This window comes from Hipposideros armiger, unplaced genomic scaffold, assembly GCF_001890085.2.
Source record: "Hipposideros armiger isolate ML-2016 unplaced genomic scaffold, ASM189008v1 scaffold_69, whole genome shotgun sequence".
NCBI classification, from domain to species: Eukaryota; Metazoa; Chordata; class Mammalia; order Chiroptera; family Hipposideridae; genus Hipposideros; species Hipposideros armiger.
In genome coordinates, this window is record NW_017731419.1 from 1,979,868 (window position 1) to 2,007,677 (window position 27,810).

General features: G+C 49.8%; 1 protein-coding gene across 2 annotated transcripts in view; it reads right to left on the reverse strand.

Annotated features, from left to right (window-relative positions):
- Positions 1-13,688: 13,688 nt before the first annotated feature.
- SYNE3 (spectrin repeat containing nuclear envelope family member 3) overlaps positions 13,689-27,810 on the reverse strand; it is a 92,115-nt gene continuing 77,993 nt past the window's right edge. For both annotated transcript variants that reach the window (XM_019642490.1, XM_019642489.1), the window contains exons 16-18: positions 27,440-27,589; positions 26,358-26,396; positions 13,689-16,142 (exon numbers count right to left, since the gene is read on the reverse strand). In XM_019642490.1, the coding sequence (XP_019498035.1) occupies positions 15,942-16,142; positions 26,358-26,396; positions 27,440-27,589 (390 nt within the window). In that variant the 3' untranslated portion in view covers positions 13,689-15,941. The remainder of the gene's footprint in view (positions 16,143-26,357; positions 26,397-27,439; positions 27,590-27,810) is intronic.

Here is a 27,810-nt window from a genome sequence, read left to right on the forward strand (position 1 = left end):
ATGGGTGGATGGGTGGATGGATGGATGGATGCAAACCCAGAAAGTCTTCTGTATTCTCTAGGTTCTCATCTCCTTGGTTGAGACTTTTGGGAAGCATCTCTCTTCCCCACCCCCATTCCCTGGAGCTGTCGTTGTTTTCTACCTTCGACAGCATCAGGATGCTTCAGCTTCACGGAGGAGAGCCTATTCTCTTTACAAACCTCCTGCAGATCCAGTCCCCTCCAGTTACGAGAAAATAAGTATGTTTCTTAGTCACCAGTGAGTTCAGTCATTAACCTTAAGCAAAGAGATTAGTTCTGCTTTTATTTGTTGGTACAATGGAGAGCATAAAATATTTAACAACATCGTAATGTGGAACAGATGGGAAAGATACCGCCTTTCAGGGCCTTTCCATCTTTCCCACCGTCCACCAACAGCCAAAGCCAGGTGTCCATTTAGGACAATTTTGGGGCTGGAAGGCAGCCAAAGGGTTGCTTGCCCAGGGGGCTCAGGTGCTGCCAGCCCTGATAACCCGGCTGGGTTATTCATTGATGAGGATCAAGTTACAATCCTTGTGAACACTGAAAATGCCAGTGGAGCTGTATCTGACATGGGGTTCAAGAGATGATTATGTCATAGAATTTTCACCTACAAAATTCGAAGCTTGAAAAATCACCTAGGAGTAGATTTTTATTTTGTTATGTGATGTGCAGCCTTAGGCAAGTCTGTAACCTCTCTGAGCCAGCTAGAAGAGTCCCTGTGGAGCCTGAGCGAGAGAATGGTTGATGAGCATATAGTAGGTGCTCAAACTGACCTCAGGCCAAGTGGGTAAGTGACCAGGTTTATGATAATGGGTCTACTGAGAAAGAGGTCACATGCATGTGGTCTGTAGGTCTGCATCCCACACAGAATTTTAGAATTTGTGAACTGAACGGGATCTTAGAGATTATTTAGACCAAAGGATACAAAATATAGGCCTGTGGGCCACATCCAGCCTAAAGACACACACACACACACACACACACACACACACACGATTTGCACAGGTGTTTTTCAAGTATTCAATTAGTTGCCACTTAAAAAAGAATTTTTTTTTTAATATTAAAATCTGAACTCTTGCATGGTCTCAAAACTGTCAGACTCAGTAACCCAAAGCTCACATACCTGCATGGCAGCAACTGGACAGGGCCTCCAAACCTTCTTTCATGGTATTTTTTCCACTTGGTCTAATCTCTCATTTGTGTTTACTTCTGGATTCTGGAAACATATGAGTTTATGGGCCCAGATTGAGAGCAATCCCCGCACTTTTATAGATAAAGAAACTAAGGCCACAGAAAGGAATCCGGATACACCCCTCCCACCACGGCCATCACCAAGACATCACCAAGAGCTCTTGGAGCTCTGTGCTTAATTACAGCCTCAGAGTCCTTCTTAACACAGCGCTGTGGGCAGTCATTCAGGTAATCTAGCAAGTACCTCTGGGCTAAGTGATTTTGTTCAAGATTCTTCAACTCTGTTCTGTTAACTTTGAGGCCTTGTTCCTTCTTCTGCACTCAATCGTCTTGGGGATTAGACAGAACAATACTTTTGATGTCTATTGTAAAAAACAAATGAAATCACGTGGGCGGAAGTGCCCAGCAAGCTGTGAATACTGTGTTTCTGTTTTATTAAGCCTGGTACGCATTACCCATGCAATGAAGGGCTCCCTCCCTCACTTCCCCCAACTCCTGGATAAATCCGGGTTTTGGTACTTGTTAAAATGCAGCTTGTGGGAGGTGTTCTGACAACCCTGACTATACATTTTGTGTTTGGGCCCCAGGGTCAGGGTCGGACATGCCTGTCAGTGAGAACATGACTGTGAGGTGTTTCTTTAATTAAACGCAATTTCTTTCTTTATAGCCCCTGCATTACTGAGCCCCTCTTTGACCCCCAAAGGTAAGACTAGCTCAGCCGCTGGCTCTGATGCCTCGGGGCCCCACCACCTCCTGACCTAGCCCACCAAAATGCTGTTAACCCACGCAACACTGCTTTTCTGCTCAAGTCCAGGGGAAGAAAAGAGAAACAAGTCCGTTCTCTCTTCCGGCATTGCCCAGAGTAATCCTCAAATTATATACAATATCCAGAACAGAGAAATGGCTCCAAATTTCATTTCCTGGTTTCTGAAGAGCTGACTTAATCAGGATGAGAGTTGAGGAAGGATCATTGAGGGGTGTGCCCCAGACCTCTGGTGGGGCTCCCAGTCTCGTGACCCATGCTACACAGTCACAAAGGCAGGACAGAGAGAGCCGTGTATATGTGTGTCTGTGAGTCTGTGCATCTGGTGGTGGGTGTGTGCCTTTGTGTGTAGTGTGCATGTACAGTAGTTGTGTCAATATCCATGTATGTCTGTGTTTGTGGTGTGTGTGTGGTGAGGAGCTATGCCCACGAGTGTCGTGTGCTGCGTGTGTCTGTGTGAATGTGCATGTGGACCTGCACAGCTCGTCATCCGTGGCCCCGGCAAAGAAGATTAATCACGGCTCCATCCTGATGTTCCCCGGCACTGCCCACTGCACTGTTCTCGCCACGGGTTCCTTGTGGCTGTGGGAACAATGGTTTGAAGAGGATTGACACTGCTGAGGGAGATCTCCAAAGTGATTCACATCCAAACTCCCCATTTGACAGGAAATCCAAAGAGCAGACAGGGGACTTGAGTTACCAAGAATCACAAGCAAGTTGGTAACCATCACTGGGGCTGGAACCAACTTACCCTGATGCCCAGTCCATAGTCCTTTCTCCCTGGAGCCCTTCAGGGGGGTCAGGGCCAGCCTGCCAGGGAGCTGGTCTTACATAGAAGGACTTGGCTGGGACCAGGGGGTTAGCTGCTTGGATGCAAGAAGAGACAAGGCAGGAAATGACTCAGGTAACCCCCTTGAGCAGGGTTGACAAACATTTCCGTAAAGGGCCAAATGGCAAATATTTTAGGTCTATAGAGGCTAAGGGGCAAAACTAAAGATAGTATGTAGGTAATTATATAACCATTTTAAAGTGTAATTTTTAGAAATATAAACATTTAAAAATCATTTTTATCTTCTTCGGCTATACCAAGAAGGGCAGTAGCTAGACCCTGTCCTAGAAAATGTGAGCATCAAAACAGACAAATCTGAATTTATGGAACTAGAAACTGGAGCAGACAAGAGGGTCAGAGCCAGCGGATGAGCGAATGAGACAGGGAACACAGAAAAAGCAATGGAGGGCGTCGCGTGAGAAGGTATAGCACAATGGTCACAAATTGGCCTTCAGAGAGAGGGGTCAGAGTCCCAGGTGTGTGAAGCGCAAGCACAGTGTTGTCAGAAGAGGGTCTGCATCCCACGACCACCTAGATGAGTCAGTGGAGAGAAAGTCCATGGCGAGAGCTGTGCTCACATGACCAGGAGCCATGTCGGCAGAGGGGACTTCAACAGCTGCTGTCTAATCTTTCCATAAGTGGGAACCTCACACTGTCTGATGCTAGTGCCATGGTCCCATGGTAGAAGAGTACCCAGACCTGAAGGCTTTGCCTACTGTCTCATTGGTCACCCCGTGAGATGCACACATAGGTGATTCACACCCCAGGACACCAACAGCTGCTGCAAGCCCCTCCCTCTCCATCCATCCCCACAGCCTTGTCTGGAGGCTGCCATGACCAGGAGAGAAGACTTGCAGCTCAGTTTACACATGGTCTAGGATGACGCGATGGGGCCAGGCAGAAGTACAGCTCTACAGACTATAGCCCTGCCGAAGGCTGGTGATGAAGGGTGGTGCAGAAGGCAGGGAGGGGAAGTCCCCCAGGAGCCGACTTCGAGCTGTACATTTGGAAGTCCATTTTGCCTGGAAGAAGAAGTGACTGGGGGTACAGGTCTACATGGAGTGGTGGGCAGGGGCCAGCACTAGAAAGCAAGCTCTGTGCCGGCAAGGGTGTTGGACTTGTATTTTGTTCCCCGTTTTATTAATATCTGACATATAGTAGCAGGAGCTCAGTAATACTCTTTAGTTAAATATTCTTTACTTAATTCTTGACTTAAGGATGGTCAAGGGCTTCAAAAGAACAAGGTTGGGGATTGATAACATGGAGGTCTGAGGGAGAGAGTTGCAGCTAGCCGTCCGTGGGCTTGGTGGCAGAGATGGGGGTGTTTAACCTTACAATTACGTTTGCAGACTTCCGGACATCAAGTTAAGATTGTGAATGAACCAGAGGACAATGGACAGAGCATAGATACGGATATACTGACCAGTGAGACATGTGGCTAAGCACACACTGTACAGAGGTAGCTGCATTTGATGGAGTAGAAGTTCATTGTTTCTGCTGCTGTTTTCATTTGGAAGTTTAGCTATGGAAATGGGTGTGCATGGATATTAAGTCTCCAAGGGTGTGGTCTCTGGGCGGGGGGGGGGGTCCTATAGATTTGTTCATTCTTCACCCATTATATTCCTTGCAAGATGCCTTCCTGTCATGCAGAAAAGGTTAAGCTAAAATGACATCTCCTGATCCCTTTGCTGCCAAGTTCTAGCTGAGACCTGGGTTTCACCCACTCAGATTCTCCTGCACGACACTCAGTATAGAAGGGAGGCACACAAGGAGGCAGACTGACCTGGGGCGTCTGTCTTGCTGCTGTGGGTGGATGTGGAGACACGAACGCTCTTCAGTCAGCAGCAGTGGGGGTTTCCTTGTTTGGCAGCTCCTTGCAGGGGCAGCGACCCCTTTCCTCCTCATGAAGAAGGCAGGGTGGTCCTGGGCTGGAGCTCTTCCTAGAAACTGAGACTAGAATCCACTCCTTCAGCCTTTCAAACAATTTTGTGAGCCACTTAATACCCCATAATAAATCCTTTGCTTCTTAAACTAAAGTGGATTCTGTTGTTTGCAACTGAATCCTGCCTGATTCTAGAATCTCTGCCCAGGACACTTATAAACTCGAAGGGAACACTCCATACCCCTAGCAGCAGTTGCAAGGCAGAACATTGGGGTCAAACTAAGCATCCTAGAAACTCCAAGCTCAGATGGCTGAACTAAGATGCGCCTTCTGAACCTGCCTAGCAGGACTGAGATGGGAGTTGACTAACTAGCTCCCAATCACTGAGTGTCTGCTCTGTGCCACGCACTGGGAAGCCCTTTACACATACTGTCTCATTTATGCTCCCCGCCACATCCCTCTGAAGTCAGTATCACTCAGGAGGATGGCAGGTCTTTCCCAAAGTCAAATACCTCGGAGATGCAACGTTGCTGGGAGCCAAACACACATGAGGCTGCCTCTAAGTCTGGTCCTAGAACAGGCTTGTCCCCATTTTTGAAGAAGCAAGGGCAAGAGAGAACCCTCACATTTTCCCCAAGGCCCTTAAAATACAAAACAAAACAAAACAAAATTTCAAAATAAAATTTTTATTTGTAGTATGTTAGAAAAATAGCAAAAACAGCTCCAGGTTCCCATATACTCCTCAGCCAGCCTCCTCCAATGCTGACATCTTACGTAACCACGGGACACTTGTCAAAACCAAGAAATGAACACCAGTACAGAATTATTAATGAAACTACAGACTTCATTTGCATTTCATGGAGTTTTTCACTAATGCCCTTTTACTGTTCCAGGATGCAATCCAAGATACCACATTGCATTCAGCTTTTTTTTTGCTTTTTTTATTTTATTTTATTTTACTTGTTGTCATCCCATCACCTCCTTCCAAGGCAAAAGGGCCTCAATTATTTGCACATGGAACGGGAAACGCTTACCTGCTCTGTGAGAGGCTGCATCGCAGGACAATTTGGAACAGCTTTCCCTGCTGTCCATCCGTACAGAAACCGTCCTGTTAGAAACTGGCAGCGGAAGGCCGTGGTGAAGGGCGAATACAGGGAACAGGGTCAGGATGAATGCCAGCCTGCGACTGCAGCACGAAACCCCAGCAAGGGACACCCCAGCAAGTCAGGGTCACCCCTCTTGAAGCATAATTAAGGGAAGCAGGGTGGACAAAGGTCACTGCGGGTGCAGTAGGAGCCTGAGCTAGCCAGATGGTGACAAAAAAGGCCAAGGCCAAGTAGCCGAATAACATTCTCACCAAGGGGTTTCCACGAAAGATGATGAATATCTCCAATTAAACACGTCACGGCTGGGCTTGGAAGCCACAGATGAAAACAGAGCTAAGATAATTACTTCCATAACATGCCTGGCTGTGGAAAAAAAAAATCACATCATCCTAAAAATGAGTTAATCATCAAGCCAGGAATAGGAGGACTCTATGAAGGATTAGGAACTGCGTGTGTGTTTAATGGAATTTTAACAGCGGGTTGGGTTCCCAAAAAGATGCGACATTAAAATGAGGGAGGTTGAACCCAGTTTTCCCACTGAAACGATGTTTTAACACAGAAGTTCCTGACCCAAGGTTGGATGCCTCTGGTGTAGAAATTACATGTATACCATGTTTGGTTCTACAAACAATACACGTTTTTATGTTATATGGATTAAAGCTTTTTAAAATCAATTAAAATAGGGCAACGCCATGACCAATCCCAGAGACAAATCCCCTAAAGGGCAGAGAATCCCAGCGGCAAAGTTCTGTCTTCTTCCACAGAACATGCTTTATTTTTTGGACAATTAGAAGGTGAGGGAGGGGCCTGTGTGTCCCAGGCCACAGGATTCACAGAGGTTACCTTGGAGATACTGGCACTACCCTCAGGTTAGACAGTGGGTCCCCAGCTGCCTGGTAAACTGACTTCTTCCAGTTGCAAATTCCTTGTAACAAACAAAGGTTTTGTCCTTTGACAGCAGCAACGGTACAAGCTGTTGCGCCGATGATGTCATTGTTTCACTTGCCATGAAACAAGGCTGACCAGTGGAAACCAAGGACCCCTCTTGAGAGAGTAGACTGTCCATCCTTGGTTCGTCTTCGTCTGCAAAGCTGCTCCACCAACTCAAAAACTCAGAGAGTGATTTGAATGGTGTTGAACTCCAGGGCATGTGACATGGAACTGGGTCCCGAATCTAGAAGGTTCAGAGTCTTTTCCAAGCACTGTGCTGGACGCCACTTAGATTATGGCTGAGTCAACAATTTCGTCTCTGCCTTTTACCCACCTTTTAAGGATGAGGGATTACAGATGCATGGTTTCTCTCGTGATGACGGGTCCCTCTCTCTCTTCCCAAAAGGTGAGCAAATAGCAGATTAGGAAAAGTATTACATGCACTATTAAAATAATGCCACAGGGTTTTGTTCTGGTTTTTTTTTTTTTGGAGGGAATAAATTATGCAAGATGCAAAGCCTTTCTATTTTAAATCCTGCTCATAGAAAGTGTTCTGAACTGAAGTGTATACTTCCATGCCTTTGTCAACAGATTCTGGGTATAAATTGTCCTTTTCTTGGCCAGCCAAGGTCATTATTAGGAACCTGCATTCACGCGTGGTGAGTCCTGGGTTCATTTGCCCGCTTCTTGGACCTCCCCTCGCACATGGGAATGGTATGCCACACTTGCCCTGAGTCTAACAGTGTCCCCTCCTTCTGCAGCTCCCAGTACACTGTGGGTTGGGAAACTAGATCCCCAAAGCTGAGAACTGTTTGTTAAGCCATCATGCTGGGGCTTTGACCCAGGCGGTTGGCAGCAACTGCTACAGGGCTTCCTGTTATCTGCCTGGTACCTGGGTCTGTTTGGGACCATCTCTCTACTCAGAGGGCATTTGGATTTTCAAATCTGTTCGGCCTGCCCCTCCACCCCTGAGGTTGTCACCCAGGAGGTCTGGGGAGATGCTGACAATGTTGTTAACGGTGTTTCCCCAGTGATGCTTATGTTTACGTTGGACTGAGAATGGCGGTTGCCTTGAGTCCAACCTCTGCATGAACCCAGCACTAATTCTGCCTGCAAGTCAGAATTTAAATATCAGCTGGCCTTAATCACAGGTTATCTTTCTCCTCATCACCTCTTTGGACAAACCCCTTTCTTTACTTGAGGGAAAGAATTTCCAAACCACACAATCTTTCATAGACCAAAAATAGAGATTTTTATTTCCAAACTTGAAGCAGATACATTCTTAAAAAACGTAAAGTAACAAACAAAACCATCAGCCATCTTTGAGCACACAGGCACTTCCAGCTTGAACAATAGGTAGGGGATCAAAGCATCAAGGTGACTTTAAAATACAGCACTGAGAAGAAACTGGAAGGTCCTTGCAGCCAGCGCCTCTCCCTGCCCCCGCTCCTGGCCAGGGAAGGCTCTGGTGAGCTGTGGACTTGATATGAACTGAGATAACACACATGTGTTCCAGGACTGTCATTTGGCTCTGTTACTGCTTGCCTTCCAGAAAGCTTAATTTACTGCAAATGCATGTTTTACAATCACAAATAATATGACAGGAGTGGATATGGTCCCTGTGTATGCTGTTTATATAAGACGGCATTTTAAACAATGGAGTTAGTTTGCTTTTGATGCCAAAACCCACTTATGGAACACACACACACACACACACACACACACACACACACACACACACACACACACACACACCCCTATCCATGCCATTGCCTGGCTCCTTAGTCAGACCAGTCCAGCCACAGCTGGTCTCTTGGATGTGAAATGGAGGGGAAAGCACTCATTTCTCCAAAACTGGTACTGGAAACTTGCCATTTTTCCTGCTTTTGGCACCTTACGTGCTCAACAAATTCTCTGAATACGACGGGCCTCTAAAACACCAAGACACACAGGCAGACACACAGAGCAAGAGAGACGTGGCCACATGTAGGACCCACTGAGTCCTCATTCACAAGCAAGTGATATACAGACCAAGAAAAAGAGAGGGCATCACTCATTTCCAGACCAGGCCAAGGGAGTTTCCAGGAGGCAGAGATCTCAGGGGTCAACGGACCTTCCTTCTGTGTGGACGTTGGCAGGGGGCACAGGCAGCTGCTCCCATAGGAAGCATAAAACGCAGGGATCAGGGGGAATGTCCTGGGGTCAGGGTGGTCACCTTGGGGTTCCCAGACATCCAGGCTGGTGGTGTCTATTGTCCAGAATCCCAGGGCTGGAAGCAAGGGCTGCTCACCTGTGCGTCTAGATGGAGGTGTGTGTACAGTACACACACACACACACACACACACACACACACACACACACACACCCCTTCCTCTGTCCACTTCTCCCTTGTCAATAAAACTTCTAGAACATGCATGGCCACTGCCTCTTGAGAGGAGACGCCTCTTTGTCCTCCTGTAGGAGGAATCAGAGGGGCTGTACAGGCAGTGACATCACAGAACCGACTGTCCTCCACCTGCCCTGCAAGAGGTGGCTTGTCTCTGTTTTTCCAGGGAAGGTAAGCACCGGCCTCCACCTCCTGGCCCTTCACCCTGGTCTTGCCAGCTCCCGATGGCCGTGGGAGCTGAAGAACTTCCTGGCAGGAGTGGGCACTGGGAAAGAGCCCCACGGGGCCTGCGCTGGAATGTCACCCTCAAGCAGTGGCCCAGACGGAAAGAAAAGCAGCTGAGGCTGAAGTTCCATAGAGGGGCCTGGAGCCCATCATCCTTGGGTTCAAGTCCCCAACTGACCACTCAGGAACTAGCTGGTTACTTTTAGGCCAGCTGCTAACCCTCTCTGTACTCTAAAAACAAGACCATGATTCCCTAGCACAGACCTTTGGAAGGGCCCAGGGCCATGTCGCAGGCCCTCAATTTATGTTCCTTCCATCCCTTTGTCATCAGAACAGGAAGAGGGGCTGTGGGCTCGTGTCCTGGTTGCTGAGCTGAGAAGTGAGCATTCCTAAAAGAAAGTCCAGGACCCTTTGGGGAAACTGAGGTCCCTCTGTGGGATTACTGTCCCCTGTCTGGACAAGGTGGTTGGGTACCAACCTGTGAGCAACTGTGATGTTACCATGACAACCAAAAGGCAGGTGCTGGGATGCTGAATCCGCTGACTATTCAGAAGGCGCTGGGTGCTTTGCCATAAGATCTGTTTTCAGACAACGAGCTTTTGTTTGCTTGTTTTTGTCTTTAGTTTTCAATTAGCAATAATCGTGCCTCGGATAAACCTCATTGGCTACGATACTGCCACTGTGCAAAGCTGAGCTTTTGTTTTTTAATTGCCTTTTAAAAACCAAGTCCCCCTTCTTATAACTTTGTCAGACAGAAGGCATTTCTCTTGTAATTGGAACCGAGGGAGAAATGATGGCTGGATTAAGTCTTTGGAATCTGGCCCTCTGCTGGAGGTGCCATGGGTTCTGCCAACCAGAAGATGGGAGCCACCTGTGGGCATGTCCTCAAACTTTCCCTTTTGACACCTCAGTGGTCTCCTAGACAATGGAGGGGGGGCCAGCCTGCAAAAGCTCAGGAGGACTCTCTTTCCAGGATTTGCACCCAGGAGTTCTTCATGTCCCAGAAGAAATTAAAACAAATATGAATTTCCTGGACTGAATCCCAATGCAAAGCAGGTGGATGTACAAGTGTCTCAAGTATGGAAGGAACGTCTGCAATGCCTTGGGGAGGGGGCGGGACTTGCAGGGCTCAGGGACCCCTGTCAACTGGTGAGGCAGCTGGTGGGCAGTGGTGGAAGGTCATTCTTACACTTTGATGATGAACACCTCCAAATTCTGCCGGCTGAGCATGAGACCAAGACATGGAGGTCAGGATGGCTGAGGCAGAGACACCTAAGGGCCACCACAATCCACTCTCCCCTTCTTTCTTACTAAAAGAACCCCATTTTGTTGGGGGCCATGTTCCCAGACTCCTTGCAGATTGAAGGGACCCATGGGACACAGTCCTGGCCAAGAGCTGACAGCAGAAGTCTGGGTAGAACTTCTGGGAAAACTCCTGAAAAGGGGGCGGGCTCAGCTAGCTCACCGCCTTCTTCCTACCTGGAATCCAGATGAAAAATCGGAGCTAGCGCAAGTATCTAGGGCCATGAGGAAAAGGAGAGAGAAAGATGCAAACACCTGGGCCCCGAGGAAACGATGCCAACAACTGCTAAGCTCTAGACTTCCCAGGATAAGGGAACGCAAAGTCCCTCATTTGTTTGTCACAGTTGGTGGGAGGAGGAATTCTGATATTGGTGGCTGGATCTAGGGATTTCCCCTCCAGGCAGGAGCCCACCACCATCTTCCTAGAAAAATCTAACATTTCAGGTAGCACAGGCATCTCCAGGACTAATTTCTCCCTTTACCAGCGGTTGGGGGAGGGTGGCAGGGAACTCGCCCAAGCTGTTAACAGCAGGGCTGCATTTCCGCCCTGGCCAGCACTGAGCGGTGTCCCTCTGTCATCCGATGGGCACAAGGACCTATCCCCACTTCCGGAACTAACTCCCTGAATTCACTGGGTGAACAGGAGCTGTTGGGACCTCAGGTTCCTCACCTGCAAAATGGGCACAAGTTGGAACAGGACAGAATATAAGAGCCCTCCCACTTCTGACAGCCTGAAAATCCCAGCAATTTAGGATTTCCTACTCCATTTTACTTCCCCTAAAAGTCCTATCTGGTCATTCATCCCAGTGCCAGCTTTGGGCGTGAGCTTGTTTCACCCAGGTACTAGACTAAGGAAAGGGTTTTTGAATTGAGAATATCCTAATTTTAAAGTTAAAAAAAAAAAAAAAAGAGGAGGCCAAAATTGAGTTTTCTGAATGGTATCAGGTACAAGGATGTCCAACAGGTTTTTCTCACAGGATGAATGTGATTGATTGGCAGTAACTGCCTGGCACGGGTTTGAGGACTGTGAGGTCCATCCAGGATGGAGAGAGGGAGGGGAAGGGCTCGGTGATCAGTTAGTGATGTCTGCCATGGGCGCAGTAACGTACGGACATGTCCACATATTTAACGCTGGGCCTGTGCTCACAGCTCACAGACTCACCATCTCTCCTCTGTTGATGACCCAGACTGGTGACAATCCGACTAGGGTGAGGGGAGCCCCCACTGGAGTAGCTGAGTTCCCATGAGAGAGGAAATTAGGGCATGATCCTGCCTGTGCCAGGGACCCAAGAGGCTAGCTCAAGGCTACTGTCCTGCCGCCAGTGAGAGACATTCCGATAACAGACTTTTTCAAAGTAAGTCACTGGTGTCTCAGGGTTCACAGATCACAGAGCAGGCGGGGACCTCAGGCACAGCCTCCCTCGGGGGCCTTTCCGCTCCTCAGCTCTGGGGAGAAACCCTAAGCAGGCAGTGAGAGGCACAAGAGGGTCTGCTAATCCATGGCCAAACCAATCTCTGGAACGTACACCACCAAACCAGACTCCAGCGGGGAAAAGTGGGTTCTCCGTTTGCTATTTCCAACCACAAGTTTTTACCATGAACCATGATTGCCGACTAATAATTGTGCTAGTGATAGAAATAATAATAAACTTGTAGCATTTGAGGGCTTGCACCCAGTGTGCAGGCAGCAATATGCCAGGGGGCCCTCTGTTGGCAAACTTGGCCCATGTTCAGGCCTTTGCCTGTCATACTCCTTGCCACCCCCCGCCCCCCCCCCACCCCGGGCTGCAAAGGGTCCCCAGCTTCCTTCTGCTGAAGCAGCTCAGGGATAAGCATTCTGATCCCTGCTCCCTGCCGGGAACCCCAGCCAGCTGCCCCAGGCAAAGAGGCTGCCAGAGGCAAGAGATGGAAGTGGGTCCCTGTCTTCCAGGACTCATTTTCTCTGTATCCAGGAGGGGAGTTGGGTGCCAGCAAACAAACACACTCACTGCTGGAATTTTTCATGCAATTCAACAAACCACAGCTGAAGTTCCTGCCCCGAGCTAGGCACTGGGGTTACTGTTATAGCAGCGGTGGCCTAGGACCTCGCAGGAGGGCAGAGGGGTGCTCAACTCCCCACTGAGCGTGTGAGGCTACAAGTGTGAAGATGACTGCAGCAACCCTTGGTAGTGACTCTGAAAGTGCAGGGCCAGCCCCACTGGGAGGCTGCTGTGGAAGCCTGGAGGGCAGGCAGGGCTGCTTGCTCATGAAACCCATGCCGAGGGCCTGCTGCAGCTGTGCCCTGGTAGAGCCCTCCTCCCAGCATGGGCTTCCGGAGGCAGACAAATGGGTTCACATCCCACTGCTGCAGGGACAAGTGTCTTTATATTTTTAAGCCTCAGCTTTCCCATTTCAAAAAAGGAAGAAAAGTCATACCAAACCAAGAGACTGGCTGTGGGGATTACAATCAAATATGGCTCGCGAAGTACCTACCGACGGGCAAGGCACCCACAGCACCAAAGAGAAGGCACTCTTTGTTTCTGCTGTCCTCACTCCCTCTGCTCCCCGGCTGAGCACCCTGGGAGTCTCCTGGCCTCATCTGCCACCCACACCTGCCCATCCCACCCCTCCCATCTTTTCTTTATAAACTCCCTCCAGGGTCCACGTGCAACTTTCTGCACTCAGAGATCAGACTCTGAAAAACGGGCAGGGGAGTGGGGAACAGCTAAGCAGGGTAACCGGCAGCTTTAACCATGCTCTCTTGTGTTTTTCTCCTCATCTTCCTCTTCGTACTTCCTCTCTCTCTCTCTCTCTCTCTCTCTCTCTCTCTCTCTCTCTCACACACACACACACACACACACACACACACACAGTGATATTCACATTCCTTACCACCCCTCTCACTCTGGGGACAGAGGAAAAATAAACACACGCGGGTCCCACCATGGCACCTTTCTCAAATGGCACTTTAAAGCTCTTCACGGCTCTTGTTCAGGAAGCTAGGAAGTCATAAAAATCATAATTGTCTGCACGCACTTTAAGCAAAAGAGATTACACTTGAAAAGCACCAGTAGATAGGTTGTTATATCATATTACAACTGTATTTATATGAAAGTAATGAAAATATCAGTTCTCTTTTTAAAAAAAAGTTATGCAAACAAGCAGATTCTATGGCATCATTATCAAAGTTTTAAAAATCTATTTAGACATTGCCACCCGCCAGCCCACATTCTGCAGTTTCTCCCTCCCCAACATCTGACTCAACTGCGGTGAAGTTGAACAGCTGTATCTTTTTGAAGTTACTGACAGGGATCCTGCTATGTGCTTCAGTGAACAGGGCTCCCCCTGGGACAGGCAGTGGCCGGGATTGGCTCTGGCCTTGCCATCTCTTGCTGTGTGCCTATAGGTGTTACTTCCCTTCTCTGGGCCTCAGTCTTCTCACCTGTGAAGTGGAAGGTTAGGAACAGAGACATTCGAAGGCCCCTGCCACAGCTCTGGCTTTCTAGAGCTGGACCTATACAACCCAATGAGCATCTGGGCTTGGCTGCCTGGGCCTGGGGTCTTGGTTCCTGCAGCCCCTGATTTTCCAGGCATGTGGTCGCCTGCAGGGTATGGCCTTGTGGCTTGGTTTCCAAATGTCTGGAAAAAGGTGTGCTTTCTGAGTCAGTGCCAAGTGCTCTTCTGGGCAACACCGTTTTCCTACGCCATGAGTATCCAGTTCCTGTTGATTCTGGGAAGCCTGGGTCCCTGCCTTGAGAGCTGCGCTGAGGCTGGGCCTGCGCTAGAAAGGGCTGGATCGGTGTGTGCGAGAAAAGGTGAGGGGCGTGGCGCTGGGGCCAGGGTCCTCTCAGGTCCTCACTTTTCCCCCTGCTTAAAGGGGCTTTCTGTGTCTATAACACTTCATGGTTCCAAAGGCCTACGGAATGCCTCTTGGTCTCCGATTGGTAGCTGAAAAGACAACATTGATTTATAAAGAGTAGGCACAAAGCATTTTTTAAAAAGGAAAACTTAGTGTTGACTTAGGGAAAACATGATCCAGTTATAAAGCACTTAGAACCACCCAGAATTCCCTGGGGAGGAAGGGATATGTTTCCGGCCTCAAGGCCCCAGCACAGAATCTGCCCAGCCCGTCCCAGCAGGTGCATAGAGGCCAACCACCTATTCAGGCCGGACAGGGCCTGGGTTTGGGTGCCTGGAGCCTGGCTCCCTTGTGGGGACATGTGCAGGCCATCCTTGGCCCAGAGGACCTGCCTCTGTCCAAAGTCCTTCTGGGAGGAGGAGGACAAGCCCTTCGGATGGTCCCAGCTCCAAGGCCGATCTCGTGTCTGTCTTGGACTCTGACCCCTAGTCCTTCGTATGGCAGGAGCTCCCCTTCTGCCTCTTCAGCTTGAGTTGGAGATGATGACAAACTTGCCCAAGAGGTAACGCATCTTCTCCGGCACTGTCAGGTGGGTGCTGCCCACAGAGTGTGCACACCATTCTGCAGGGAGACCCTAGCAGTAGAGCCTCTCTCCTGCTGTCTCCCTGAGCAGAACGCCCGGGGCACGGTCTGACCACTTCCCGAGGATTCCGTGCACGGCCCTGGTCACTCCTCATCGGTCTGTGCTATCGGGGGCTCCTGCACACGGTGCCCCCATTCTGCTGTCCTTTTTGGTTCTTTCTGGGTCTGCTCTTTGTAGTTCTTTCCTTCCCTTGATGTCCCTCTATCACTTGTCACTTTTCATTGCTATCACTGGGTCTGATTTTGATCACCATCACCATTTCTGCTTCTAATCCATAGCATCTAACCTGCTGTCGTTTTAAAAACTAGACAAGGATGTTTGTTCCCACTGCACCTAAAACAAGAGTCACTAGGCACTGAATGGGGGGACCTGGGATGCGATTCTGTGTTGACAACTCAGAGGCCTTTTCACTAACATCTGGGTTGCGGGTCGGCCTCTGGAGAAGAGCTTGCCATACAAGTGGCATGTTACTGTTCCTGCGCTCCAGGGCTGACTACAGACCAAGGCCACAAAAATCCCAACTAGTCCCCAACCACAAATAGACGCCATATATAAAACTTTCTATACATACGGAGCACTTACATACAGAGCATATAAAAATTCTATACATTATTCCCTGGTCACACATAGTACACATTTAGTATAAATAGACGAAGACGACGCTGTATAAAAAGTAGTTTTGTGCTGGGAACATCAACACAGTCTTTATGCTGGTGCAGCTCTGCCATCCAGCCCATCCCTGTTTCCCGGCTCCCGGGCGTCCTCAGGAGGAGCAGGGGGCTGACGCAAGGCTGGAGAAGAAAGTCACCTGGGTGCCCCCAGAGGGCTAGGTGGGCGGGGGGCCATCGTAGCGGAGCATGAACGCGAAGGAGCGGGCGAAGTTGTTGGCCAGGGTGCAGCTGCGGTCTTCTTCCCCCACGGGCAGCAGGAAGACCAGCAGCAAGAAGAGCAGCAGCAGCAGCTGCAGGGGCAGCGCCGCGCAGCAGGCCTTCCGGAAGAGCGAGCGGGTCCCTCGCAACCGCTGAGCCTGCGGAACCAAAGCAGGAGATGAGCGGAAGGAACCGGGGGCGTCGTGGGGCGGGGCGACGTGGGGCGGGTCGACGAGGATGCCCGGAGCCGCCCAGGCTCTGGGCTGATGATCTGACCTCCCAGGTCTGTTTTCCCATCTGTGAAGTTTTGCCAGAAACAAATATTTCCGTAGTTTACTCAAACCATTCAAGTCATGAAAGGAAGGAAAAAATATAAAGTTACAGGCTCTGTTAGTTATTCCAGAAACCTTTGCCTGGTTGTAAGAGTCCTCAGTGTAAGCTTTGAGAAGGGCACTCAACTTCTCTACACCTGAAATTTCTCATCTATAAATAGGAGGAGTCATGGTACCTGCCTGACAAGAATTGTTGTGAGGGATACATGAGACAGGGCCTGGCACATAGTAGGTACTCAAAACCGCTGTCATTATTATTATGCATGATTAATATCATCATCATCTAGATCACAGTCACCACCACCACCACCATCATCATCACCACCACCATGTTCATCGTCATGTTCTTCACCATCACTTTCTCCTCTTCCTCCTTCATCACTATCTTCATCATCAACCCCGTCAATAACACGTGATGGTCAGACTCACAAGTCCAAACACCTAATGGACTTGTTTGCTGTAATGTCCATGAAACATGAAAATGGCCAAAGGCATGTTCTAAATTTTAGAGGGACTGACTGGGTTGCGGCTTCATGGGAGTGCGGGACCAAGAGCTGGCTGCTCAGGAAAGTGGAGGCCCCCACAGTCACGATGCAGCATGGTGTAGGACAGGCACAGCTCTTAGGAACCGGCTGGCTAGGCTCCAATGCAGATTCTGTCACATACTGGCTGTGTGACCTTGGGCAAGTCCATAGCCTCTCTGAGCCTCTGTTTCCTCCTCTGCAAAATGGGAATAAAACACCTACTTCACACAGGCCAGGTGTGGTGAGGACTCAAACCAAAGTATATTCATACACCAATTAAAAAGTAATGCAGCTCTTATTAGTAGTATCATTACTGTAGAATGTATCTGCGGGCTCCCTGCAGAGCCAAAGGTTCCCCCTCCAGGGCACCAAAAGTTACAGTCAAGTGATGATGATGGTGCTGATGATGGGAGGAGGGATGGTGGTGATGGTGGGGGTGGTGGGGATGAGGTAACATTGCTAAATACAGGTGTTCCTGGAGGTTCTGACCTGGGTACTTCAGTTTCTCTACTTGTCATACCTGAGTCATCTTACCCACTCTCCTGCCCCAACTATCTCCTCCAGGTTGATAACACTTGCCTCTATGCCTCCTCCAGCCTCAAATGTTCTCACTCAAAGTCCCTAGACACTGATTTTGTAAAAATAGACTTCTTGTAACCCACACAATAGAGAAACACCCCGGCTGCATTTATTTCAGCAGTGACTTCAGGAGTGGGGGTGATGAGTCGCTTGACAATGAATTCACAGAGGAGGCGGCTCTTCCCACAGCCACGGGGCAGGCGCAGACCTTGTACCCCCGCCCACCCACTCAGCTCACGGCTCACAGCTCACGGCTCACATAGGGCTGCCTCAGTCTGCCGGGATCTAACTTGACTCCTTGACATCTCGTGTTGACTTTGCCTGATTCCAACAGGGAACCGGAAGAGGGTGAGACAACGTGCTGCAGGCCCTCCCCAGCCTGGGTTTACACCACAAATAAAAGCCTGTAATTAATGGTCTCCCAAGTGGAGAATCTATTTACAAGTGTTCTGTTTCTGTTTGCTCCTCCATTCGCAGAGCTAACACTCCGCTTATTGAAGTGAGGAGTTGTGCCTTGGCCATGATCCTCTGGGGAAAACATTTCTGAAGGTCTAAAGTGTGTTTGCATTAAGAAGTGTTGACAAGGGGTGGTCTTTTTCAAAGGACTCCCACTGCCTGCCCAGTGGCTATTTACTTAGAGCTCACATCCTTACTTTGAGGGACATGAATTCTAAAATGTTCTTCAAAATAAAAGACACATTTTTCATATGAACCTCAAATGCTCAGAAAATACACACACGCGCGCGCGCGCACACACACACACACACACACACACACACACACACACAAATAGGCATGAACTACCTTCTAAGAAGCTGACAGAGAAGTTGATAATCTCAGCTCTTGCCAGGTCTTGGAGTTTCTGTGTGCCTCAGTTTCCCCACAGAAAGTACTACCTGTGTCCCATCTAGTTAGAACTACCCAAAGTGAGAAGGGGCTTCCTCTAGATGTGCTAAGCTCCCCATCCCTTAAAGTACAGAAGCAGAGGGTTTACAGCACATAATGGCAGGGATGGAGTAGGAGGTGCTGTGTAGGGTAATTACATGCTCGGAAGTCCTTCAAGATCTCACACAAACCTGGGACTCCAGAGTTTTGAGTTCAGCAAGATGAGTTCGTATCACAGTAAATGTGACCTAATCTTCTGTCGTTGATGAAAGGGGATGCTGGGGGAGAGAAAAGGTTTGGAATTCTGGGTTCTAACCCTGGGTCTGTGTGACCTAGGACAGGCCTCTTAACTTCTCTGAGCCTCAGTTCCTTCATCTGTTGGGAAGAAGGGAGAATGATGCCTGCCTACCAAAGTTATAAGGATAATGAGGCAATGTGTGTATACTTCACATGCATAGTCAGTGCTAAATAAAGGCTCAGCCCTTTCCTCCTCTAACTGGTAGACACTGGAACAGAGGGGCAGCTCCTATTAGCCCCACAAGCTGTCCCCTCCACCAGATGCCAGGGATCAGGCACCATCAACCTCCCCAGCCCTATCAGAGAGAAAAGCTCCTCCCCCTTTAAATGCCATTGCTTGACTCCTAAAGGCCTTCACATCCTCCAGCCACAGGACCTTTGCACAGGCTATCCCTTCTGTCTGGAATACTCACTTCCCGCCTTCCTCCAATGCACCTAGTTAGCTCCTACTGGTCATTCTCACCTCAGCTGTGAGTTGCTTTCTCTGGGAGACCTTCCAGGCCCAAGAACCAAAACAAGCCCCATAACACCTCATGGCACCCCGACCTTTCCTTTGGATTCTGATCCAAGTCTGCATTCCCCTTGATGCCTTGGAGGCTGAATGACTGAAATAATGAATAAAAGCTCCTTCCCATCCTGTGCATCTAGCCGTCTGCTCCTCCTCCGGGGCCGTGGGGTGACCATGCAGACTGACCACTACCTGTCAACTGTGCCCAGGTGGTCCCCGGGACATCTGGGCTCCGCTCGTTAAAGAATGCACTGAACATGCACCGCCCCCTCCCCGCCCCTGGCCCTGTGCTCAGGGCTCCTCCTCACTCATGGCTTCCTGAGCTCCTGCACAGCTCTGCGGGCCTCCCTGGGACTCTCGGGGACTTTCCTGGGAACCGGTTGGGACTCATTCTTCACCACAGAAGCTTCCAGGCTGGCACCAAGAGCTCAAGGTGGCGGACAGGGGCCAGCTTTTCTCTGGCAACTCAAGATGGGCCAGCCCAACGCCCCTCATTAAGCTCTCACTTAGCAATTAGCTCAGTCCCTGAGGGTCCCTCTGACACTCTGCCAAGCCACGTGCTGGCTGGCTTCCTCTCCCTGGGTTTCCCCCAGACAATGTCCAGAATTGGGGCCCACTGCATTTCCCCAACTGCTCCCCGGAGCCTTCTGGCATCAGCAGTTCCCCAGGCCAGACCCTGCCCACAATGCCTTGGATATCTTCTTCCTAAGTTCTCGGTGCAGAAGCTCTGAGTTACAGTCCAAGATGCACTTCCCACGAGAGCTCAGAGGCTCCGACAGTTCCCACCCAGGAACAGGGTGGCAGTGGCTGGGCTGGGGCTGGTTCATTCTACCTCCTCACTGAGGTGGCTCTGAGCATGACGCTCAGGACACAGAACGGTATTTTTCCAGAACCCTAGGCTGGTTTGGAGAGGCACAGGAGATGAGACCATCCGAGCTGGCCTTTTGGAGGTGGTTTCGTTAATTGGTGGGGAGTACCTCTGGATGAAAGAATCAGGGTGAGGGGTGACTTTGTCGTTACTCAAGGAGGAATAGCGCCTCACTCAGGAGCAGATGTATGGGCGTAAGTTTCCCTCCCCTTTTCTTCCCTTCCTTCATCTTTCTTCATCTGAGATCCATCCATGACAAGGCTCTGAGCCTGGGACTAGAACCAAGGTCAGTGACGGTCCAGGATGACCTGGAAGCAGCCAGCTTGGGAAACTGGGTGGCCATGATGCTTTTCACAGATGTGGAGGGCTGGGGTTTGACTGGGGAATGCAATGGGGTCAGCTTCAGACCTGCTGCGTCTTAGGGGTCTGTGGGACTCCCAAGTAGATGTCTAGCAGGCCGTTGGACCTTTGGGACTGAAGTTAGAATGAGAGACCCAGATTGGAGATGGACCAGAGGCAGTGAGAGAACTAGAGTCAGAGAACAAAGCCATGGTGGTGGAAGGAATTGCCATGGAGAGAAGGATTCGTGAGAGGTAAAGGGGCCCTAGAGACCCTGGGGATACGACCACTTGAGGAAGAGAGACTGTATGTCAAGCGTCCCTAAGCAGTGCACACAGAGCACTTATTAATTACAAGAGAAATAGTAGCTTTACAGGAGAGAAATCCGGCAGCCACCACTTTAATCACATAATCAGAGTTAGCATCACCGGTGTTGGGGGGCATGTTAATATCGTGAGTCTCCCAATAAGATGCACTAAGAGGAACACAGCATCACTTCTGGGACATACCCGCCAGGAATGCACAGCCCAATTCCAATCACTAGGAAACATCGGGGAAATCCAACTTGAGGGACACTCTACAAAATGTCTGGCCTGTCTTCAAGGTCAAGTACAACTGAGGAATCATTCCAGCCTAGAGGAAGCTAAAGAAAAGTGATAACTGAATGCAAGGTGTGATCCTGGACTGAGGGAAAAATCAATCTATACAAATGACTGTAAATGGTACATCCATAAAATGGAATATTATTATTCAGTGGTAACAAGAAATGAGCTATCCAGCCACAAAAGGACATGGAGGAAACTTAAATGCAAATTGCTAAGTGAAATAAGTAACAAGACAGTGGCTGCCAGGGCCTCTGGGGCAGAGGAGAGGGATAACAGGTGGAGCTCAGGGGATGCTTAGGGCAGCGAAACTACTCTGTATGATGCTGTAATGGCGGACACATGTCATTATGCCTTTGTCACCACCCATAGAATGTGCACCAAGACTGAACTCTAATGTAAACTATGGACTCTCATTGATGATGATGTGTCAGTACTGGTTCATCAGTTGTAACCAATGTACCATGCGAATGCAAGATGTTAGTAATAGGAGAAACATGGAAAAGAGGCAAGAAAAGGGGGCACATGGGAACTTTCTGTACGATCTACTCAATTTTTTCTAAACCTGAAAACTGCCCCCCCAAAAATAAAGTGTGTTAATTTTTGGAAAGACTATGGAGACAGCTTTAAAATTTGGACTATGGACTGTGAATGAAGTAACAGTATTCCACCAACGCTGAGTCTTATCAACACTGATTCTGATAACTGAAAACAACAACAACAACAAAGAGAGAGGCACCCACAGCGGTGTTTCAGAAGGTGAGCTAGAGCAGCGGGGAGCGGGGACGGCTCATCAGCCCCACAGAGGCCAGGTAGACAAGGACAGAAACATGCTTCCCGTGCCTAGTGAAGAGGTGGCTACTGGTGACCTTGCTGGGAAGTTGGAGGGTGGAAGGCAGGTGGGCTGAGCAATGAAAGGATGAAGAACTAAAAAAAAAATCAAATGTAGGAACACATCTCTGGATGCCAGGGGCCAGAGACAAGTTTCAAAACCTTGATGTCCAAGGTGTTAGCACTGACTCTTTCATACATCACTGGTTCTCTCTTTTTGACAATTAGAGACAGCACAGCCCCAGCAAGGCCCAGGATTTTGACCAAGGAAGAGCCAAAGTGGACCGGTTCCTAAAGCTGGACCATGAATCACAGGGGGATAAAGTCAAGCCACGTTTCCCCCGGCCCCGCTCTGATCTGGCCCATTGCCACATATGGAGAAGGGGCCGAGAGGCCACTCTCCTCCCACTGAAAAGAGAAGGTGGTTGTGAGCATCAAAGATCAGATACATGAGTGTTCCAGCATTGTGCCTAGTACACAGCAGGGATTTAAAAAAAAAAAAACATAGTTAGTGGGAGAGAAAGTTAATATTTAACATGGAAAACTCACTAATGCTTTGAGATTTGGTAGTACAGTATTGCGTCCAATCTAAGATGCTGGCTTGTAAGGTGCACCGTTATTTTACATGTCACTAAGAAAGGAAAGAGCTGGGGGTGACCGGTTAGCTCAGTTGGTTAGAGCGTGGAGCTGATTAAACCAAGGTTGTTGGTTTGATACCCGCATGGGCCACTGTGAGCTGCGCCCTCCCTAAAAGAGTCAACTATGCCATTGTAGCATGAAAGCAATGCGTAAACAATGACCATGGCTGTTCTGAAAGAAAGGAAGGAAGGAAGGAAGAAGGAAGGAAGGAAGGAAGGAAGGAAGGAAGGAAGGAAGGAAGGAAGGAAGGAAGGAAGGAAGGAAGGAAGGAAGGAAATGAACCCAACAACCAAGATGGGGCATCTGACTGGAGACCCCACATCAAGCCATAGGCACCAAGGGGCTGCACCTTCAGTGTCAGGGGAGAGCAGGACTAATCCTGCTCCACAGAAAGGAGAGGCAAGGAAGTCGGAGGTCCCATCTTGGCACTGGGTGGAGGGCTGGAAACAGAACTCTTCCCTGAGAGTTTGAACCACGGGCTGGAGCTCCCAGAGGTTGGCTGTCTAAATTCCCACAATCAGTGTCCAAAGGAAAACAAAACAAAACATCCCCCGCAAGCAGAGATTTTAATGTACAGACATCCCAGGTGGATGGTGTCCGGGGTGGTGGAGAGAAGCCAATCCACACCCTCGCCGGAAGTACTCGATTATAATAAGACACCCCAACTCCAAAGGTGCGAAAATGGGAAAAATTATGTCTTAAAACCTATGATACACGGTCAAGTAAATCAAATGCCACTCTTGGCCATTCAGCCTCAGAAGCTACATCCCAGAGGCCACAGGACGCAATGCATGGGACGTTTGCTCCCCACTCCTGCAAACGGGCACACAGGCCTTGCCCTAGATCCCCCAGGCAAGCGGGAACGTTGGCAAGTCTGTCTGTCCGTCAGCTAACGGTTTGTCTCAGGTAGGACGACGGCACCACTTCCCGTGGGCCAGTGCCAGAATTTAGTTGACTCACAGCCCAACTGTAACTTGCAAAGCAATTACTTTTCATGTGTCTGAGCGCTGCAGGCAAACATATCTTGTGGCACTGAGCTGGCAAGTGTGTAGGCAGCTGCAAATTTAATAAATCTTAATTATTCTGTTTATACAAAACAAGCAGGCTGAAGTCCTTGACGTAGTTGGAGCCTTCAGTGACTTGCACGGAGAGAAAAAAAGCACGCAGCACCAACTGCTCATAAATAATTAGCTTTGCGGCAGGTTGGGTTCCCCCCTCCCTTCCCTTTGGAATAAAAATAACATATGAAATGTTTTTCTCAGTTGGCAAGATTACAACTTCTGAAGACAGTACCCATTTTCTACCTGTCAGGCCTGCATGTGCATATGTGCATGTGTGCACACACCCCTGCATACACATGTGCACACCGCAACCAATGAAACACCAGAACCAAACCAAAGGGAGGAAGGACCTCACCCCCCCTCCCCAACTGAAGTGTCACTGCTCTCTGTTCTCAGAAAGAGAAGCCGGGGCAGTGTCCGCAGAAGTCTCCAGGGTCCACATTTACATGGCAATGAAGAACCTACTATGTGCCGATTGTTACCACAAGAACTTGCCCACCATTAGCTCGGTGGACTCTCATTTTATTCGTTGGAAAACCGCCGCTAAGTGACTCGCCAACGATCACACATGCTAATGGTGGATCCTGGATTCAAATACAGAGCGTAAAGCAGCGGTTTCCAAAAGCAAGCAGCGTGAGAATTACCTGGGAACTTGCTAGAAATGCAGCTTCTTGGGCCACCCCAGACCTAACAAATCAAAAACTCTGGGGGAGAAGACACAGAAATCTGTGCTTAAACAGTTACCATATAAGTCAGTCCAATACAGCCTCTGTATATTGGCCTCTAGGTTGCTTCCTCCTTCACAGTAGGCTGAGGCCTGTTAGCAAAAAAAAGCCAGCCAGCCAGCACCAAGCTCAGATTTTCACATATCCAGTCGTTTCAAACATGGCCCAAATAAACAGAATTTTTAGCCATTTAGAGCCTGCCTGCTTTGCATATCCCATGAAACTATGCCCACCATCTGCCAGCCATAGATAACATACACCCTGCAATTATAAAGACCCCAAGTGACTCTGCCCTTCGGAGCTCCCTGACCCAGAGCCTGGCCATTAAGCTCAGCATGGCCAGCCAGACACGTGACCCCCTCTCTCACCAACCCCCCAGTTTGGACACAGGGCCCACCAGGGCAGGGCTTTGCTCCTGTGCTCACTGATGTGACCCAAGTGCCTGAAACGGTGTTTGGCACAAAGTCAGTGCTCAGTAAATATTTGTAGAATGAATGACTGAGGAGAGGGCAAGTGAACACAGAGCTGTGAACATTCTGCATTAACCGGATCATAGGCTGCTGGGAACCTGAGTCAGCGCTGCAGGGCTAGTGTCAGCTGGTCCAGGCTCCCCCTACTGAGTGATGCTTCGTGGGCACTTACTATGTGCTAGGTACCTGGGGACCCAGACATGGCTCCCCATGGATTCTGGCCCAGGAGCTGCACAGATGGGGGCTCCCAGCCAATGAGGAGCTTAATTAAAGTGTGGGAGCTACAGGCAGCCTAGACACCTGGCCCTGGGTCCCCCAGGTCCCACCGGGTGCTACCAGACTAGACTGTGTGGGCCACTCTGCCCTTCCTGGTGCTTCTCCCTATTTCATGAGAAGGCCTTTTGTTCTTTTATATTGGGGTGGAGGGTGGTGGGGGGGAGAACCAGGGCTTTGGGCTCTCTGAAGAACTTCTGCTTCTCTAGACGGAAGTTCACACAATCTTCAAAACTAGTTCATGAAGGAAATAAAGTCAGCATTGATAGCTCCATTTTATAAGTGGGGAAAGTGAGCCCCCAAAGACAAAGCAACTTGTTCCAGACCACGAAGCTGGTTGGCATGGGGCCCGGAGCACAGCATTGGTCTCTTGGCCGTCCCCTTCCCCAATCCAGGGGACACCCACTCTCCTGCATATAACAGACATGAACACCAGCTGGAGACCAAGAAGAAACCCTGGTGTACAAAGCAGCCGAAAAGAGACTCCATGGCACGAGAGACCAGGGGGAGCCCAGGGCGCCTGCAGCAGAGCACACTGGAGGCTTGTGTCGTTACGGGCAATGCCTGGCAGGAAAACAAGTGCGTTCCCTTGGAAAAGGGGCGCAAGGGACAGGAATTTACATTGGGTTTTTCCAGAAGTGGGGCGACCTGCCGGGCCCTGGGCGTGATTTCTCCAATGCATGTGTGAAAGGTTAAGAAGTGGGCTTTGGAGTCAGAGGCCAGAGACCACGCAGGAGCCTTCACAGAACAAATCGTTCCAACTTGCTACTTCTTGGTTTCCTCCTTCTTAAAATGGGGGTGATAATGCCCTTGGGTGCCGATGGGACAGCTAAATGAAACACCCTAACGACGAATTAGCACAGTGCCTGGCACACAGTCATGGTTAGCATGCAGCATCTAATAACAATCCTTTTACTCATTATTATGATTACTGCTGTTATTGTTTTGGCCTGCAAGACCCACGGGGATGGCTTTGAGAAAGTCTCCGGGGGGCTTAAGTGGAAACACCTGCCTGGAAGAACACGCAAGGCACAGCCACCCCTTCCTCTTCTGTCCCCCAGGAGCCCTAAGCACCCACCCGTCTACCACTCGGTTTCCTGGGACAGGCCTGGTTTACTCCTGCTGTCACAGCATGATTATTAAGAGCGTCCTTATTCACTCTTCACCTTGTCCTGATTTCCGATGAAAAATTCTAGGGTCCCCCCCTCTATCGTGTGCCTGTCACAGCCGGGTACAGTCTGCACACCATCGGGCTTCCTGAGAGCGAGGACCCGCGCGCGGCCCAGCACACTACAGCCCAGAGTTGATTCCATACAATTGTTCCTCAAACCTCACAGAACCTTCCAGAAAGTTCAGGAGTCTCACCCCACCGTCACAGGCCCACCAACCCTCCAGACGCCCTGCCCTCTAGCCATGTGGAGCAGATGGCAGACACCATACCTTTTGGAATCCAGCCGGCTTCCCTGGAGAATTCTGTGTCTGTTATTTTAGGGAAGGAGAGGAAAAGGAAAAAAAAAAGTTAAGTGAGTGAAACTTAAATCCCAACAGAGCCTGTAATGGAATATTCATTTTGTCAGGGGAGCATTTCTTTAAAACTTCTGGTCATCTGGACAGGCTGAGCCAGCAGGTGATTCGATTTAATGAGCTTTTTAACGCACTTCAGGCCCAGGTGGGACTCCGTCTGGGAAGGCCTGGGCTCAGGCCAGCAGGGGCACTGCAACCTGGCTGGGACTGGGCTGACACCTAGTGGCCAATACGGGTGTTGCGAGTCAGCCAAGCGGGAGCGCCAAAGCTTGGCGTCTGGGATCCGAGGGCTACAAGGGTCCTGGAAGGCCACCTCAACCAGCCCTGCCCTCGGGCTAACCTCTGTGCCTCAGTTTCTTCATAGGTCCTCAGAGAATAATAACAGCACCTCTTTTATAGGGTTGTTATGAAGACATAGCATTTAATAAAGGCTATTAGTTTAGCTATTATTGTTTTGTAGGAGGAGACGCGGGCCAAAGTGGGAAGGGGCCTGGTCAAAGTCACAGAGTGAGTTAGTGGAGGACGGGGACTAGATCTCAGTGCTCCCTCTAATATGCCTCCAACTATGGGGTGTGTTTTAGTGCTGGCTCTGTCTCTTACGAGCGCTGGGACCTGGGGTGAGTTTAACTTCTGAGTCTCAGCCCCCCTCTGGAGACTGGAGGTACGATCGCTCTGGCAGAGGCTTGCTCTAAGGACTGAATGGGGTGCTGTACGTAGGGTTTCAGCCTAGCAGGTAGCAAAGTGCTCCTCAGATGTTAACTACGACGGTTCCCGTTGTCGTTCCTGGCGCTCTAGCCTCAGAGGGTGACAGGATGGCTGCATGACATCTTGCAAATCAAGCCGTTAGGACCCAGGAGTCTCTCTCTCCTCTCTCTGAGTGGTCACCTCAGTGTGCTCAGGGCAGAGTGCACACGGGCCCATCTATGTTTCCCATGGGAACTTGGGCTCAGCCATAATCCCATCCCCGAGCCCGGGACCTGTGCATCCTTAGCACCTACCAGCAGCAGGCGGGAGTCCTTGAGTTTGGATTTGTACAGCATCCAACGGTAGCGCAAGTCTTCCATCTCATCCGAGGTCCCCCCTGCTGGCTTGAGGCGAAGGAGGTCCTCGAAGAGATGCTGACCTTCTGGCACCCGAGCCTCCAGCTCCTGTGGGGAAAAGGCAGTGTCATGTGTACCTTCCAAACGGCCCAGGCAGCCCCACCGGCTGGGTCGGAGGAGCCAATCAAATTCCACTTGACAGGAGCTGACAGAACCTACAAAGGGAGAATCCCATCCGTGCAAATTCCAGCCAAGGCCAGGCAATCCTTCTCCAGAATGTTACAGACTGGACTCCTGCAGAACACAGCAGCTGCACTGCTGACCTGCAT